The sequence below is a fragment of the Haemaphysalis longicornis genome, unplaced genomic scaffold (genome assembly GCF_048455015.1).
Source record: "Haemaphysalis longicornis isolate Haplotype H1 unplaced genomic scaffold, Haemaphysalis longicornis Haplotype H1 scaffold_1, whole genome shotgun sequence".
In the NCBI taxonomy this organism is placed as follows: domain Eukaryota; kingdom Metazoa; phylum Arthropoda; class Arachnida; order Ixodida; family Ixodidae; genus Haemaphysalis; species Haemaphysalis longicornis.
This window is the reverse complement of record NW_027526203.1, coordinates 113,743,837-113,761,760: the sequence shown is the minus strand read 5'-3', so window position 1 is coordinate 113,761,760 and position 17,924 is coordinate 113,743,837. Positions and strand designations below refer to the sequence as shown.

At 46.0% G+C, this 17,924-nt stretch overlaps 1 protein-coding gene across 1 annotated transcript; it reads left to right on the top strand.

Moving 5' to 3' along the window:
- Window positions 1–7,748: 7,748 nt before the first annotated feature.
- Window positions 7,749–17,223, top strand: LOC144165542 (uncharacterized). Its single transcript, XM_077695468.1, has 3 exons — window positions 7,749–8,093; window positions 13,612–13,893; window positions 15,914–17,223. Exons 2-3 carry the CDS (start codon window positions 13,658–13,660, stop codon window positions 16,104–16,106), a joined length of 429 nt encoding a protein of 142 aa, XP_077551594.1. The 5' UTR covers window positions 7,749–8,093; window positions 13,612–13,657; the 3' UTR covers window positions 16,107–17,223.
- The last annotated feature ends 701 nt before the right edge of the window (window positions 17,224–17,924 follow it).

Below are 17,924 nucleotides of genomic sequence, written 5' to 3'. Positions count from 1 at the left end.
ATTCATTCACATTACCGTATAAATTAGCCAGAGGAACAGTAAACCAACCAATCATCATTTCAAGTTTAGAAAAAGAAAGTGGAGGAAAAACAAAATCAACCGAAGAAACAGTTGAGCATATATTAAGAGAGTTATACGATGTCGACAAGGTTTGTGACGAAGAAGAAATTCTTCTTGAAAGCGATAGCGATGAAGCTGTTATTTCTGAAATTAAAATAACGCAGTCATTTCTGAATTACGCAGAAATTTAGCTCCTGGACTACATGGCCTACGAGCCACGTTTGTACAATGTCTATATAATTACCAAAAATTATTCTTTCTTGATCTTTACAATGCATGTATCAAAACAGGATACATTCCATCACGGTGGAAGGAATCATATGTAATCCTAATACCAAAATCAGGAGATAACCAAGGAGCCAACAAATATATACCCATAGCAGTCAACTCTATACTAGGAAAAATACTTGAAAAAATAATTAAAGACAGAATATATTACTTCTTAACCAAGAAAAAACTCCATAGTACAAAACAGTTCGGATTTACCCATAACACGTCGGCAACCATGGCCTTAAACGAGTTAAAAAAGAAAATTGATCAAGCAAGAATAGATAAAGCGGTAGGTGTTGTCATTTCTTTAGACATAAGGAACGCATTTAGCTGTATCAAATCATCTGTCATTGTAAACTCTAAAAAAATCAGGGTGTCCGAAAAATCTGATCATTTCGACTCATAACTTTTTTAAAAATGGAAAAATTATCTATAACATAGAGAAATCAAGAATTCAACTCTATCTTAAGTCAGGCTCTCCGCAGGGGTCACCTTTAAATCCATTACTCTGGAACATAACAATTTTAGATCTCCTAAACAGAAAATTTCCTAGCGATGTATATATTCAGGCTTTTGCCGACGACATCACCTTAGTAATAAGAGACAATTCAAGAAATAATATCGAACAAAAGGCAACCCAAGCGCTCAAAATAGTAGAAAACTGGGGAATAGACAAACAACTTACATTTAACACAACAAAATCAAAAATCACTGTAATAGGGGACAAGTACATTAAAAGACCTCCCATTATCAAACTAGGAAACAAAAATCTTAAATTCTGTAAAGAAATTAAAATATTAGGCGCCTATATAGACAACAAGCTCAGTTTTATCCCTCATATTAACTATGTAAAGGAAAAAGTAAACCAAATAATAAACAGCCTAGGAAAATTTACAGCATACAACTGGGAGCTTACCAGCAAACACCTACAACAAATTTATATCAGAGCTATAGAAAGAATCATAGTTTATGCCGCTCCAATTTGGTATCAAAAACAGGTACTAATAAGAAAAAAACTAAGAAGTATTCAAAGAACAAGCCTCCTTAAAGTTACCAAAGCATTTAAAACAGTATCCAATCCGGCCTTAAACATCGTAGCTAATGTCCCACCAATTCATCTGTCGATCGAAAAAGAAATCGAAACATTTAACATACTTTTCGCCGGAAAAATGTTCATCTGGAAAAACAGCGCTTTTACGGGAGACCAAATGAGTAACAAAGTAGATACATGGCAGCTGCATCCAGCAGATAAGATATCTTTTACTTATCTTACCCAAACAATTTCGCAGACAGATTTTGTAGTACTTACAGACGTCTCGCAAGATAAAACCGACATAGGAGCAGCTTTTATAATTCTAGACAAATCCGGCAAAATAGTAGAAACCAAACAATACAAACTTCCGGAGTACAGCAATAACTTTGAGGCAGAAGGAATCGCGATTTTAAAAGCACTTGAATACCTCCAAACAGCTTCAAAGGTAACGTACAGTTGTATTCTAAAAACCTATCAACCCTAAAAGCAATTAGCAATCCAAATACTCGGAACCCAAATATATTTAGAATTAAAGAACTGCTAAACAAAATAGCAAAACAGGTCAAAATAACGTTAACTTACATTAAAGGTCACAGTGACAATGTCGGTAACGAACTAGCGGACGAAATGGCTAAAAAAGCAGCAAAATATGGCGAAAAAAATTGACTGGCCTATTACACTACAATTTATCAAAAAACAGCTCAATATTAACCTAAGAAAACCTTAGAATGTTGAGTGGCAACAAGAAGGAAATGAAAGCTACACATTTCAATGGAAAAAGAATATTTACAAAATTCCGGACCACTTTCCCACCAATTATTACACATCACAGTTTATCGCTGGACACGGTAGATTTCCGTTTTATTTTCATAGGTTCGCCATTGCAAATAATAGCATATGTAAATGTAACCTACCAGCAGACAGTTTTGATCACTATTTACAGGACTGCCCAATAACAAAAAAAAAAACACAGAGAACAACTTCTTGATATCCGTAGAAATTATCTCGTAAGAAGGAAACCGGAGTTAATAAAACATACAAAAACAATAAAAATTTTAGTAGAAATGACAATACTAGTTAACCCTAATATTCAACAATACTAACCCCTCAAATGTTTTGTCACAATTTTACTCACACGCAGAAACAAAGTCTGCGGCAAATAACGGATAGCCTTTAGATCTTTTGTATTTATTATTGTTCTTTAGTAAGTCATTTTCTGCGTAATTATCTTGTTTAATTACCTTTTTACGTTTTTTTTATTTAACATTCATACATCCATTTTCAATGTATTTAATTTACCCGTTATACCTCGGTGGAACGGGAAGGGTTTCAGTTCTTGAGCCCGTTTTAATAAAGTATGAATGAAAAAAGAATGTCCAGAATACACATTCGCAATTTAGTAGAGTCATTTTTTCTAACTCAGCAACAGTTGCATCTCGATGCTGGTTTCATATACACGAACCAGTTTTTTTTTGTCAACACCTTGTTGGCAGTGTTGAAGACCCGTATACCAACAAAACTCAACTCTTGAAATTACTACCGTGTTGTACTTGAGAATAACTTGGCTCAGTCCATCAGGCTCAGGAAACTGCCACCGCATGCGCTCGTACGCGTGCGCTAGCATACAACTCGCACTCTCCACGGCCAGTGGTTGTTTCGTGTATACAAATTGCAGAGCACATTATGGGCTCGCGTTGTGATCTTAGCTCGCTAACGGTTGATGCGGTTTCCGGAATCAGGCGCTGCGGTGAGATAATGGACCCAAGTAGAGCCTTCTGTACAGGGGTCAGGTAGTCACGCTGAGGCTTCGACAGCAACGCGGTTTATATAGTCATAACTGTTCAAACCCCGTGAACCGCTGGCGCTTTTCAGTCATCTACCAGTCATTTAGCGCGAAGAAAACTGCAGGTACATTTCAGGCAAAATCTGTGTATATAACCGGCAGCTCGCGCGTTCACTTAGTTAGGAACGCTTGGTTTATACTATAGTAAGCAAAAAAAGTGGCCGTGCAAGAAAGAAATGGCGCGTTTGAATTGACGTAGAAAGGCTCCAGCCCCGCAAGGAAAAAATTGCTCTCTCGAAATGGCGCACAAAGGCTCCAGCCCCACAAAAAAAAAAAAAAAAAAGAACCCGTTCGAAATGACGCAAAACAGCTCGCATACGAAATTAAAGCAAGCCCAAAAAGAACAGAATTCCCGTTAGCGCAGTTTCAGGCAGGGATCGCGCGAGCACTGCGAAGGCGGGAAATTTTAAATGCATTCGGTGGCAGCAGTGAGCGGATAAGGGCGCTGCAGCCCATTCTGGCCAATCACTGCTCCGCACTTCCGACAGCTTTCACGTTGAGCGGAACGGCTTTAATTTATTGTGTAGGATCCCCGTTGAAACACTCTGAGGTGGCGTGCGCATAACTTTGATTGTTGCGGTTTGCTCTCTAAATTCTCGCACGCGCGAGCATCGGAGCCAGTGCGTCAACAACAAAGCCTCAGAGCGTTACTGTGCCGGGTAGAGAGTTCATGGTTGCTTTTTTGCCGCAGCCCTGTCTGCTGTAACTTTATGCTACGGTGTTTGAGTTTGGCCTCCGGCTTCTCGTCGTCTGAACGGAGGAACTCTGTGTCCGGCAGCAGGCACCGGCTTAGGGTTACAAACTTTTAAATGAAAGAAGCCCGAACGGGAAGGGGGGGGGGGGGGGGGGGGGATAGCGAACCCTAACTTAGCAAGGCAACGAAATCATCTTTCTTTATGGCGTTATTTTCCAGAGAAATTCATTGTTTCTTTATTGTGGCGGCCTCTTGAAGTGGTACTTCATCTGGCTAAATGCCGCTCGCAATTATTGCTTGCTCTTGCTGGAGAATGTACTCGTACATGTTGTCGCGCTGCACGCGGAAGTTCAGCTTTACCTGAAGCTCTGCCTGGACAAGTTCGCGCTATCTTTGGGTTCCGAAGCGTGAAATGCCTTGCTGAGCGCGCCTTGGATAGCAAAAAAATTCCTAGCTAGGTGGTCCGGAACAAATCCTGGAGATACAGCTGTCCTGGCAGGGACAATGCGGGAATTGGGACGTTGTTTAAAAAGTCGGGACAGTCCCGCATAATCCGGGACGGTTGGTAACCCTACGTGAGTATACGCTACTGGGCTCGCCATCGGTGCCCGCCTGAAGCACTGGTCGGAACTAGTCTGTAACAACACACCAGATTCGTCGCGCTGCTATGATGCGAAGGAAAGGAGGCGGAATAACTCCAAGCAAACTTCAAAAAACAATCGTCAAAATAAACCTGGCAGTGGGCACATCATGAAACCGATGGTCCGCTCAGTGCGTGAGGAAGTTTATGACGGCGCGTTCGAGCGCGATGTCCGTGCCTTGGGGCGATCGAACGTCCGAGGTCCAATTCGGCTTGCAGCTCTCAGGGATGGTTACTGTTGCGCATGAGATCGGATAGATCTCGCCGCGCTTTGGGCGGCAGCGGAAATATTTCAAGAATCTCAGGCGGAGAACTTCACCCCTAGTTTTTAAACGCGGTGAACGCAACGCCGGCGACGCAGGTGCCCATTGACAAACAGCAGAGCAGTCTCGTACGGCCCCTGCGGCTGGCACGGCTGCCTGTACTGTAGATAACATGTGTGCGATGAGCACGGTACAGTCACGTCTTATCCTGCTCGGCTTTCGCGTTCCACTGTTACGCACACAAGAAAACATTGCGGCGGAAGACGAACAAAAGGCTGCGCCGAAGCACGTGCCTTATGTGCATCTGCAGCCGACGTAGACGTAGCGACCAGGCCGTGTGCACCCGTGCGACCTGCCCGACAGGCTGCAGCCCGCTGCGTGGTTATTCTTCTGCCTTTGACCTTCGAGGAAGCACGCTCCTCAGAAGGGCGGGCAAATTGGGTAGCTTGTACCAGAGTCCTTCAATGCTTTTGGTATTAAGGGACTCTGCTTGTACCAAGAGACACCCAGTGGAGTCCTGTGGCTTTTAGATGCGGTGCATCTCTTGCTCTCAGGCGTGTCCCCTGCGTCGTCGGCGTCCGTCCGCACGCCACCTGCGCATGCGCGACTCTCCTCCGTTCGTCTCTCCCACAGCTGTGCGCAACACTCTCACTCCGGCGCATTAGCATAACGACAGCTGGCGCGCTTGGTTGGCGCGCGCTTCGCTGCGTTAACGCTGCGTTAACAGCTGCTCCGGTGCGCATGTGCGCGCATGCGCGACTCTCTTCCGCGGTCTCCTCTCCTTCAAGCGCTGTGAATGTAAAGCGGGTATCACTCCGCGGCGGTTCAGTCAGCGCTCGCTCTCGTTCTTCTCGAACATCGACGATGAAACCAAGATTCGACCACTGCTGCGGCAACCGCTCACTGTGCACTTTACTGACCATAAAGTCATCATTCTTAAATGTAATAAAGAGCTAGGTGGTGGTCGCTAAAACACGTGTACTCTCTCATTTCGCGTATGCATGCGCCGCATCACACCAGGGTTCCCTCGCGGGGAGATGGGGGCAATTTTTATTCTAGCTTCAGCGCCCTAAAGCCTTGGCATCAAAAAACAGTGAAATCCTAGCGATGTAGTGTTTACAGAAGGAACGCCGTTCCCTCTGCGGTTCCTTCGTAAACGTAACGAGTTACCATTACAGTTCCACCCCCTCTTAATGGAATGGTGGCGGTCCTCCGTTCATCCCAAAAGGAACTAGTTCCAGTAACGCCGTTCCTTGGAACACCGTTCCGTACAACACTGCCGATAATTGAATTAAGTAACATCGATGGCGGCGTCCAGCAACCTCGTATTCAGATGACGAATTAAAGGCGACAAAGGATGACCAACTTGATAAGTGAGGAAGAAATGCAGAGCAAGCCAGTACAGCGGCGCAGGAAAGAAAAAAAAGTGGATAAGCAAAACAAGATCGGCGCAGAGAACCGCACAGCGTGGACAGGACGCTATTTGAAAAGCCGACGGTGGTCATTATAGGTCACGCCAGTAAATAGTGTCAGGTTGTATAGAAGCCTCCCATAGGACGTACGTTTTTTCGTTGAAAATGCGTGTTGTTAGCCACGGAAGCTTCAGACATGCCATTCAATAACTTTTGAGTTCGTAATTTTATAGTTTATAGTTTTTCAGCTCAATTTTTATGTCCTCTTGTAATGCTATAGTATCGCGCAACCCTGTTCTCGCAACTTTATATTTCGAATGTGTTGTTGAAGGCTTAGTTCCTACTCGTATAAATGAGGCGAGTTGAAAAGGCCTGTGAGCCGAATTTTGTGTTTAATTTTATTCGCCAACATTCTCATGTACGCTCTTCATAGGTATTTTGCAATTCCGGCCCATGGGGAATCGACAATGCGGTACTCTCAACGACAGCATAGATGGTACACACTTTCAGTGGAGCGCAATTTTTATCAAGCGATGAGTAACTCCATTATCGCTCCCAAAGCGGGAGATCGCCTCTTTCAAAGGATACGGAAGACGTCAGAGAGAAAAGACAAAATCACACGCGGCAGAATTTGTGAGCGCTCATTAGCCTACATTGTGACGGCTCATATTCGCCGTAAGCTGCAGATTGATTCATTGATTGGTTGAAAATATCTTTATTCAAAAAAGAAAAAAAGAGGAAGGAAAGAAGGTGGCTAATCTATTTCCAAGATACCACTGGCTTCCAACGCCGCTATGGCTCTCTCTATCAGGCATCGCTGGCAGGCGATGACTGGTAGAGAGAGCCTCTCTCTACCAGCCTTCCTCTCTACCAGTCATGGCTCTCTCTACCAGCCATCTCTACCAGTCATCGCTGCGCAGGATGGCCTCCCACCGCTCATACCCACTGCTAATAAACATAACCAAAACAAGGTTTGTTTTTCGGATCTAGGGCCACGTTCAGACATTCCAGACCCACTTCCTCCAGATAGCACAGAACCAACGATGTGGCGTTCCCGGGAAATGCCTCTTGGTGCGGCTTGGTGGCCACTAAAACCGCACCGAGGTCAGGACAGCCCGCCGGCTGACATTGGTCGTGAAACAAACGGTGCCAGGCGCCGCGTGTTTTCCTCGCGCGGGCACCGGACCCCTCGGCCGGCCAGCCTTTTCCCTCTAGCTGCCGCCGCAATCAACAAACCTGGCGTCACGCCCCACCTATCGCGGCGCCAGCGCGCGCACCCAAGAACAGTGCCGCAAGAGGCAGCCGTCTCGGATGGCTTGTCATATCCCTGCAGCACGCCAGTTTAGCGGAGTGAGCTCCACTGCGATAACCTTCGCCGAACGACGAGGAAGCTTCTAGACCCGCGGAACGCTGCTGCCGGTCGCGCAGATGCTATAATGAGACGCAGAAATCCTCGTAGGAGGATTTGGAAAGCGCGCTTCGTTGCGCGCTTGCGCACACCAGGACGCAGACGGGCACAGCGCGGAGCCACCGGGTGGCACGCCTTTCCGCGCACGCCACCAGAGACAATGCGCTGCCTGCTGCGTCTTCCGCGCGGTGTCAGTTCCTCGACTCGGCCAGGGGGACCTGGGAGAGCCAGTTGGTTGTCTTCCGTGTAGGAAACTCACTCATTCCAGGAAAGCAAAAACGCCGCGTCATCCGCACCCTGTTTTCTGGAACATGACGGCGGTCCAGAGTGTACGCAAACAAACGCTCTCCGAGAGTATAAATACGAGTGGTGCATGGCACAGCTGAGCTATTCGCTGCTTCGGCTTGCACAGGTGAACATCCAGGTGGCCAGCAACAAACAGCGGGAGTTGCGCCAAGAAATCAGGGCAGGTAAGCCACTTTGCCCTCTGGTGTTAATGAGATCAAACGTGACGGTGAACTTGTTATTTGCACAAACGTTCTCTTCTCTTTGACTTCTACTCTCATTACAAGTACAAGCAGTGGGTGATACGTCACATGGGTCGAGAGTTGAAGGTCATCTACTATTAAGCTTAAAGATTGGAAGTCGGGCCTAACGCCGCGCCTTGAGGTCTAAGGAAGTGAACCAGAGGTCTCTGGAAAAAAAAAAAACTGCTGATTTTATTTCAAGCTATGGGACCGGCTGAAATAGTAAGACCTCAAAGAGAAGCGTTAGGCCTATTCGGGCGCATACCCGAAAGCTGCTGTTTTGTTTTTCTTGCAAAGTGATACTTACGCACCGGGTCATACAACAGAAAATTGGCCTATTGAACCTGGCCCTCTAAATTTCGTGCATGCTGGGACATTTTCCAAACAATCCATGACACAACCAGCCAGTTATTTAGGGTCAAGCCTTTGGAACGTCAACTACAAACAGCTAGACCTCGTACTTTGAATACTCTATGGGCAGTCTACCAGGCTTTTTTACATAATCACCGAGTACTACATACCCACTGTGAGGTATCCTAGAGCTCTTAATATGTGGGAATGCATGCTGCTTTCACGCGCACTATTCCCCGGTTCCCACGGCGGAACAGGGGAGAGTTTCTTGCTGGAATTTTCTAGGCCAAACCGCAAACATCTCTCTCACCTCAGGAGCGCTGTTTGCGGCTTCCCACCAATTCGGTTTCGGCTTGTTCTCGTCGATACTACCGTTAGAGTTGGAGGGCTACACGTTGTGTGCCTAGGGCAGAAACGGAAATCTGGAGTCGATGGGAGGCTTCGCAGTTGCCATGTTGTGAATGAACGAACTCAACTTTCATGAATGGAGGAAGGCCTTGTTAATTTAGATTAATTTGGCAAGCGTTTTTAAACATATAAACTATGCCCGTACGGTCTAGGTTATTTTTACATCCACGCTCAATTAGACAAAATACTTATAGTTTTAATTATAGAGGTATCCAAGTAACTTCGCAGAACATTCTGGAAGGAGGAGCTGGTTGAGCTTGTGTTAATGCTCTTCTTAGGGGCTGAGCTGCCCACGCGAATAAAGTGTATTTTTGGAAATGTACAGTGGCCTGGCGGTATTAAAACATGACACGCGTGCACGACAGATCGCGTCGACCAAATACTGGTTGTCAGCGCTGCATTTGCTTGTGTCGATTGGTAACGCTCGATATGCTCCTGATATTCCAGGAAATTATAAACGACACTCCTACGATTCGTATAAATATCCTCCGCACTCCACCACCTCGAATTTCGGTTATGCCTTGGTGTTTCCCGTAGAGTTTTGAGTACATAGATTAGCGATGAGGGCAGCCATTGCTGTGCCGCTACATTTTGAGACGGTGGCGTGTAACACTTAACATGCAAACAGCTGCCAACGGAACCGCAGGATTTATTGCAGTAACGGCAAATAAACGCAGCGGCTTTTCTTTCTTGATTGTGCTAAAGATCTCTGCCAGTACGGTTAATGGCGATTGAAGCTGTAAGGATTTCTCTCGGAGATTTTACCGCCGCATCCTGCTTACCCTCATTCAATAGGGCATAATCAGCGTAAAACCATACCCTTCCTATGCAACATTGGTGCATTCGAACTTGAGTTCATAGTAAGTGGTCGTTCAGATGTGTGGTATTGCAGAAGAAACTCTAGAGACAATTTTTACCTGCACGGGCTGCACTGGTGCAAGCCGCGCAGCATAGGCTCATTATATTACTAATTTATATCCTCGGTGGCACTCTGCACTGGTGTGCACGACACTGCACTAATCTGAACCAGTTCGGGTTAAAAAATGCCCCTGCTAGTGACAGCCGAGTTGACCGCAGAAGTGGTGTTGCGTGATACGAACGTGTATGTATGTATGTATGTGGGTATGTATGTACGTATGTATGTGTGTATGTATGTATCTATGTATGTATGTATGTATGTATGTATGTATGTATGTATGTATGTATGTATGTATGTACGTACGTATGTATGTATGTATGTATGTATGTATGGATGGATGGATGGATGGATGGATGGATGGATGGATGGATGGATGGATGGATGAATGGATGGATGGATGGATGGATGGATGGATGGATGGATGGATGGATGGATGGATGGATGGATGGATGGATGGATGGATGGATGGATGCATATAATCAAAAGTTGAGGCCTACCCTCGTTTAAAAAAAAAACAAAGTTGTTTACTAACGTTTCGTCTGGAGGGCCAGTCTGAATCATAGAAATGCATCATAAGAACATTAGCAACAGTCTAGTAGCCCATTGCTACTTCAAAGACCCGAAGTTATATGGACGAGTGTTTCATTGAATTTTGGGAAAGAAGGAGTGTTGTATGAAACTTGTCGTTGCCCAAGAAAGGACCTTAGGGTCTGCTCGATCCTGCCCCAGACTTGCGTAGTAGTAGAACATAAAAAAAAAATTGGCGAAGCTTGCACTAAGTCGCGCAAGGCTTGAACCGCAGCGAAGATGGCGGATTTCTTTCTATGTAAGCACTCAAGGGCACGCCACCACGCAGTGCATTAGGTTGGAACTTGTTTATTTGCATGGTCCGCCATTGCTTCTCACTGTACTAGTAGTAATCATCGTCATATGCATCTATATCGTCGTCTTCCTCGTGTATGACTGGCTGGACAAGATCGTTCTGTCTCCCGAAGTGGAACGCGTCAGCATGCGCTAGAAGCGGCGGAAACCGGCTTCGCGAACTGTGCGTCGAGATCCCTCCGGTAGGCAGGGACGCACGTGAATTGTTTTTAAGTGCGAATGCACTTTATAAGCGACCCCGAACCTTCCGCCGTCCGCATAGCAACAGCTGCGGGTGCGCGCGCTTTTCGTCTTCCTTAGCAACGGGGGGAGATGGGCGCGCGCTGCCTGGCCGCTGACATGGCACATACCCACGTGGGAGATTGGCCAGGAATAAGTGCGAATGCACTTCTTAAGCGAGCCTGAATCGTCGCGCTCGCATAGCGCCTCCTCTCCCCCCTCGCCTACTCTCCTAAAGCTCCTTTACTACTCTCCAGCTCGCAACACCCTCTCTCGGCGCGCCAGCCAGGCCACTACACTATATAAAAAAAAAACAGCATCCGGCGCCAGGTTTCGATCTGCGGACTTTGCGGCCGCAGCGCGACGCTCTACCGACTAAGCCACGGACGCGACGTTGATATCAGTGTTAGTAACGCGCCTTATATCTTTAACGCATTCAAACTACGTCGTCAGCGGCATGCGTTGGCGACTCAGCGGCGTTATAGCGGCTTGATAACTGCGTGGTGTACACGTGATACTACAAACCCGCTAGTTCTGCATTCTCTCACGTGACTGCGCCTCCTCTCCCTTCACTCCGGTCGGCGCTTCGCAGCTGCGGTGCGCTGCGGTGCGGTGCGCTCCTCCTCTCGAACATACACGTTAATTCACCAAGATTTCCGCAGAGGGACAAACGAGGCGTGTTAAGCCGAACGTGATCACGAGGGGGTGTTAATGTAACTAACGGGCAAAATGCCACCAAACTTCAACAAACTCCCCCTCATAGCATCACCCCGTGCTTCGCACTTCCTCATACTCCCCTTCGGGGAAATGCGGGGGAATTTTTTTTTTAGTATTTGTGCGAGCGCTATGCGGTAGCCTGGACGACGCCGGGCGCTCCTCGAAAAACGCGTGCTCACGTGTGCGGTGAACGGCGCAAGTAACTATGACACTGTGTTTTCTGTTGACGCAGGCCACATTATGGTCAGCAACAACAGATGCGCAGTTAAAAATACAATTGACCTTGACCTGAAAAACACAGAATTGCATGAAAAGTGATTAGGGCGGATATGAAAGCCAAGGAGGAGCCTTCACGAGTGGTTGCGAGGATCAAAAATGTGATCTTACCGCGTACGCGCCTTTACTCAACACCATATACACCTCATTGGCCTTAGCCGGCTTTGGTCACCCGCTGATATTAACGATTGTCTGTTAGGAAAGGCGAGGAGGTGCTGTGAATTTCGCCAGCCCGTCCCTCTGCTTTATGGCTAGGATGTCTACACTATGGAACTCTACGGCGGTAAAAAAATCACCTCACGTTTTCGAAAATTTTTCGAATGCGCGAAAAATGCTAGGGTGCTTTTCTAAGCTTCTCGTCTCTCCTAAAATATCGCGGTTACATTGAATCCGCCACTGTGTCTTTACTCCGGGAAAGACGAGTAGACGTTCAATTGGTATCATGTCTCGAAAACTACGAAGTCGTGCGCTGTGTCAAGGTTGAATTCTTGCCTAGGACACAGCGTACAAAAACAGCATCATGCTGATGTATTCTCAGCACAAGATTCTCGGCAGGGGATATAACCACTGACTGCATCAGCATCTGCATGAGCATCCCTGTCCTCTAGTGTCTATACCACAATCGCTTTCTCTGCCTCTGTCCGTGTTCTGCCTTATTTGTGGCCAGCAAATTGTAAAGTTATGGTTGTTTGTTTCCCAACTTTTTAGGTAGCACACTTTCCTGGCTTCCTATTTACAAGTAACCATTCACGTGCTCGTATTTTGATTCGGTTGCGTTCGGAAGCAAATTTATCATGTTGCTTCTTCCTAAAAACAGGTAGTGGCGAAAACCGTTTACCATCCTGCACGTAACATTTAAAGTGTGTTCCTAAGAATGTCTTTTTTGTATTAATTTACAGCGAAAACGTTAGTAGAAAGTGTCAGCAGCAACCTCCATGTTTAGCCATATACCTTCATGGTATAGGAACCTTGCGGCAGTCTGCTCCCAGAGTTGACACCCTCGTCCCACTAATACCCTGTTTCAATGCTAAATATAGAGTCAGTGCGAACAAACAAGAACCAGAAGCAGGATTAGCAACATAGGAGCGCTTCCCTCCAGGTCCCCCTCACTTGCCGTGAACGGGGCATGCAACCGATGTGTTTTTCCTTCTGTTCTCCCTTCTACGCCTTGCGCAGCCATTATTTTGCACCATTAAGAACCATCCTTGTTTACCGTCTACAATGTTATTGTAGACGGTACAAAAGTCAAGGTACTAATTTTGATAACTGCACGGTGTATGTGCTGCTTTGTTGTTATTCTATCAGTTTTGGGCAAAAACAAAAAGCGCATTTTCTCCTACTGTAAATCCCGTTTGCTGCACAGCAGTTTAGTTGGAGTTATCGAAGTGGTCTATGGCTAGGGACCAACAACACAACTTCTACCATAAGCCTACTAGACACCAATCAACACCTTTATAGGTGTAGGTGCCTTCCCTACCACTTATTTGTCCGTTCCGGGTGCAGTGGGAATGGTTATAGGCAATATTTAAAACAGCGGCACCAATAAAAGGATAAACAAGAACTATGCACATTCTAGAGTATAGTTTTAGTACGTCGTAACAACTTGCCCACGTGAAGGTTTTGCTATGTTAAGGGCTGGAAAACCTGGTTGTCGTTTTCAACATGAGTTCCAATGCTTTATTCACACAGGCCGCTGGTGCCCCTTTCTCATCAAGGCAGGCAGCACCACACGATAATGGGGAGGCCGCAGCTGAGACCTTGCTGGTTGCTACTGGCTGTGGCTCTGCTTTGCGCCCTGGCGGTGCGGTCGAGTGAAGCGTTCCACCACAAAAAGCACAAGAAGCTGGCCAAGGTTCTGCTCGCGCATATGCTACTCAAGAAGCGTGTCATCCCGATCCCCTTCCCTTTCCCCCAGACGTCGCACCACACCAACATTGTGCCCGTGCCGAACCCCATTCCCTACAAAGTGCCGTAAGTACCTTTTGTACACGAGTCAAACGCGTGGGGTCTGCCCCATACCCGAGCGCCGAGTACCGGCGTCCAGGTGCTCTGCCATCATTATCAGTCTTCCTTGCTATAAACAATGAACTCTGCCAAGAAAGCTCTTGTTGCCAGCCCATGGGAACTACAAATAGGTGACATGCGGGATGTTAACATTTGAGTTTAATCAGTTGGTATCAAATATACTACAGTGAAAGTCCATTAATTGGGACTTTAATAATTCGAATTTGTGTATTATTCGAACGGTATAACATGATGTGGCCAAGCTCCCATAGAAGCCTGTGTATCAAACAGTACTTTAACAGAACGTGCTGTTGGGCGAGTTGGTACATACTTAAATGGAAGGTTTAGCGCAAAAAAGACGAGGACGGTGGCAAACGTGACAGGCGCTTCACGTTTGCCACCGTCCTCGTCTTTTTTGCGCTAAACCTTCCATTTAAATCAAACAGTACGTTAATTCGACGGTGAGGGGGCTCCGCCACGGATAATTCGAACTACGCGCTCCGCGCGCCGGCGGCGTGGTGCCTAGTGTACGCCCACAGAAACGCTCCCGCTCCCTGCCCACGACGCTGCGTCGCTTTCGGAACGCTGGGAACAACGGAAAGTTCATGTGCAATTGGATAAAACCTTGTAAAACGCGCATGGTGGACGCTTTCAAAGACGTAATCTGTCCGGACTGCGTCGGTGAGAACGCGAATTAAGTGCTGTCTGTTGCGCTGACAGATCAGTGCATCAGTTCTTAGGTGAGAAACGAAAATCTGTCGTTGCCAGTGAAGGTGACTGAGACGAGGAGGGCGCAGCACCGGGGTGGCCGTTCGCTCGAATGTTCGGGTCGGGTAAAATACCAACCATCGCTTGTTTATATTTAATTAAAAAAAAACGTGAAGAGGAGGCCTTCCGCCCTATCAGCTACTTAGAGCAAAAAGTGCTTCCGTCGCCTTATCGCCAACGCACACCTCTTTGCTAGCTCTACCTGTCCAGCAGCCGGGGCACTCGACCCTCATTACCATTCCCCCTGCGAATTCCCTGAAGACCCATACCTCCAATTCCATCCCCTCACCTCTGGAAGCAGACGTTGCGGGACCCGGGGGAGCCAGGCCACGTCCTGACCACCCTTCAGCCCCTTACGTTGGCAGAGGCACTCTGGGCCTCCTCCACCCCCAAAACCTCATCCTGAGTGACGAAATTACGTCCTGCTCTGTATATATGCAGGAATCAGTGAAGACGTTTTTTAAGGAATACGTTATTGACATGTCGTGCTGCTTCCCTATCGCAGTGTAGCGTTAACTCTTTAATTTCGTGCTTTCGAACTTCCATTAATTCGAATTGCGATGTCGTCGCCTTTCTGATCGAATTAACCAGCTTTTACTGAACAGTCCACTAAAGCTTATTCTCAAAACTTTAAAATGGGCCGTATACTTAAGAAACACTTCGAGCAGCTCGTTTTAGGGATTTTGCTGCCTTCATTATCTCGATAAATGCAGTACGATTATGCACTGAACCAACAGCACTTCTTGATAAAGAAAGTGTAACGGTCATCTTCAAGGCTCTTAACCAGACCATATTAAATGTCCGCACTCATTCTTTGTCAGTGTTTCACGCCACATGAGAGGGTTGAAGAATTGATACACTTATGTTGCGCTACGATAAACCTAGATATTCTGGAAGCAGATTTTGGACTTCTTGCCTAGCCGTTGTCATGGTCATATGTTTTGATAATTTTTTTTCTAGCACCACTAACGGGCTTTAGATGACAATCAAATATTTTCATCACTTTATGCAACCTCATATTTTAAACCATTTTTTCTTAATAAATACGCATGCAAAATCAATAATTTAACGGCTGCCTCTTTGTAAAAATGTGTCAGCTGCCTTGACGTGCAACATTTGTAAAAGTCCATGAAGTATCGCTTCTCAAACCCAGCGCTGCAGAATCAACAAACTCTGGGTAGCCGTAGGTGCTCATTACTGCTGTACTACTTTTTTTCAGTATCCACACAGTTCATAAGCACCATCACCACACCAAGCATGTCCACCACAACAAGCACACAAGAGGGAGGAACACGCTGGTTATACTTGATCGGCAGCACGAGCGAGGGCACCACGGTGGATATCACGGCGGAAAGGGCTACCAGAGTGGAGGCTACCACGGCGGAGGAGGTTACCATGGGAGCTACTGGTGAACAGAATCTCTCGAGATAGGCCAGAAAAGGTTCCAGGAAAACTGGGTGTTCAAGGATCCAGCAACCAGTTGATAACGGGCTTTGTTGGACGTCGTAGTTAGAGCTGATGCGGTGATGTTTGTCGCAGAAAACCGAAAGCAATTATGTTGTTTTTTGTATAAACGCCAGTGAATGTATGTATTCATAATGTAGTTGATTCTGCATTCCACATTCTGCGTATCATTTGAAATTAAAGTATTCCGCTTTAATATTCCCACCTCACGCTGCCAGTACTACTCGTGGAAATTGTTGAAGGTCGACCACATAGGTGGCTCGTTCGGTGTGAGTGTAATATGTGAGGAACGTAAAAAGGAATTGCTAATGTTTTTGTGAAACGTTTGCTGTTGCTTTTAAAATATTATCTGCCGTGTAAACATATGTACAGGTAGAGGATGTTTCATTTCCGAATTGTTTTGCGCAGAGTCTCGGGATTGTCGTAATATGAAATCGCGGTTATCTGTTGACTGAGGGGTGGTTCTCTCATTACATTTTACTTGGACGCTTTCCTTCTCCTTTATTCTTCTTTTTCTATCTTTCCTCCTTCCAGTCCTCTTTAATCGCGCTCTCCCTCTTTGCCACCCTCTTTCTCGGGCTTTAAACAAAACCATTTACTCGCTGCTGGGTGTGCTACGTCGCCCACTGTACAATTGATGTTATACTTTGAAGAATGATGTGTAACGTACGAACGTTGAGGTAACTAAGTCATCTGTTGTGCCTTCTGCCGTGTTTGTTTGATGTGTTTGTTTCGACTTTATTTGCATCCTGTTCTTACTGTACTTCACCGTCGCCCGTAGTAATCCTGTGTACCGTGTACATTTTGTGGTCTCATTAGCCCTGATCGTGCTATTTCCTTAAACTTTTAGTTTCAGGGGTTTCAAAGCGAATAAGTGCTTCTTGCAAGAAGCCTACAGTAATTCTTGTTTTCAACGGCAGCCAAAGCTTCGAGCCAGCACTCCACAAACTCTTGCATTTTGGACTTGCAACCAAGGCAGCCCTCAGAAAGTCTGCTTGAAAACAAACCTCGGGTATATAGTAAACATACGGGAAGAGCTCTGTGACGCCAGTCGGTGCAGATATGCCGCCATCCTGTTGAATAAAATGACTATATGTAGAACTTTTCAGTACTTCATTTTTCCTTTTTAGCCAGCGTTGTCAACAAAATATAAACGCAATCACAAGCCACAAAACTTGTCGATGTTAGCCCGAAACTGTGCGAAAGAAAACCGAAATGTCTCCCACAAATCTCTAGGTAAACTTGAAGTGAACTGACGTGTATTACGCTGTATGATACGTGTCAAATTAAAAATAACCAAAGCAGGGAATAAACATAACCAGAAGTCTTTTATAGCAAGGAATAAAATATTTACACGAAGGGTATATGTTGTCTGAGCCACAGATAATACTAGCATAAACTGAAAAAATCCTTTGAAAGCCCAATATTTGAACACGCAAAAATGTAACAAAAGAGGGGAATTTTTTGGTTAAACCGAAGCCACAGAATTTAAATTTCCATCTAGTGTTTTTGTGCAGCCCCCTAGCCTGAATCAACCCTTTAAAATTCTACTGTTGGGAATTGCCAGGTGAATATAAAAACAAAACCCATGTGCATTCGTTAACTTTGCTGTACAATGGAAACAAGCATCAGACCCTACTTCCAAGCTTGGTGCGTTAGCTTTCGTCCATTACAATAACCGTGGTATTCCAGCCGAAAACTCATAATTATGTGCACATCGGAACTCCTGTTTATTGGACCACGTAGACCACCGGATTATGACGAGG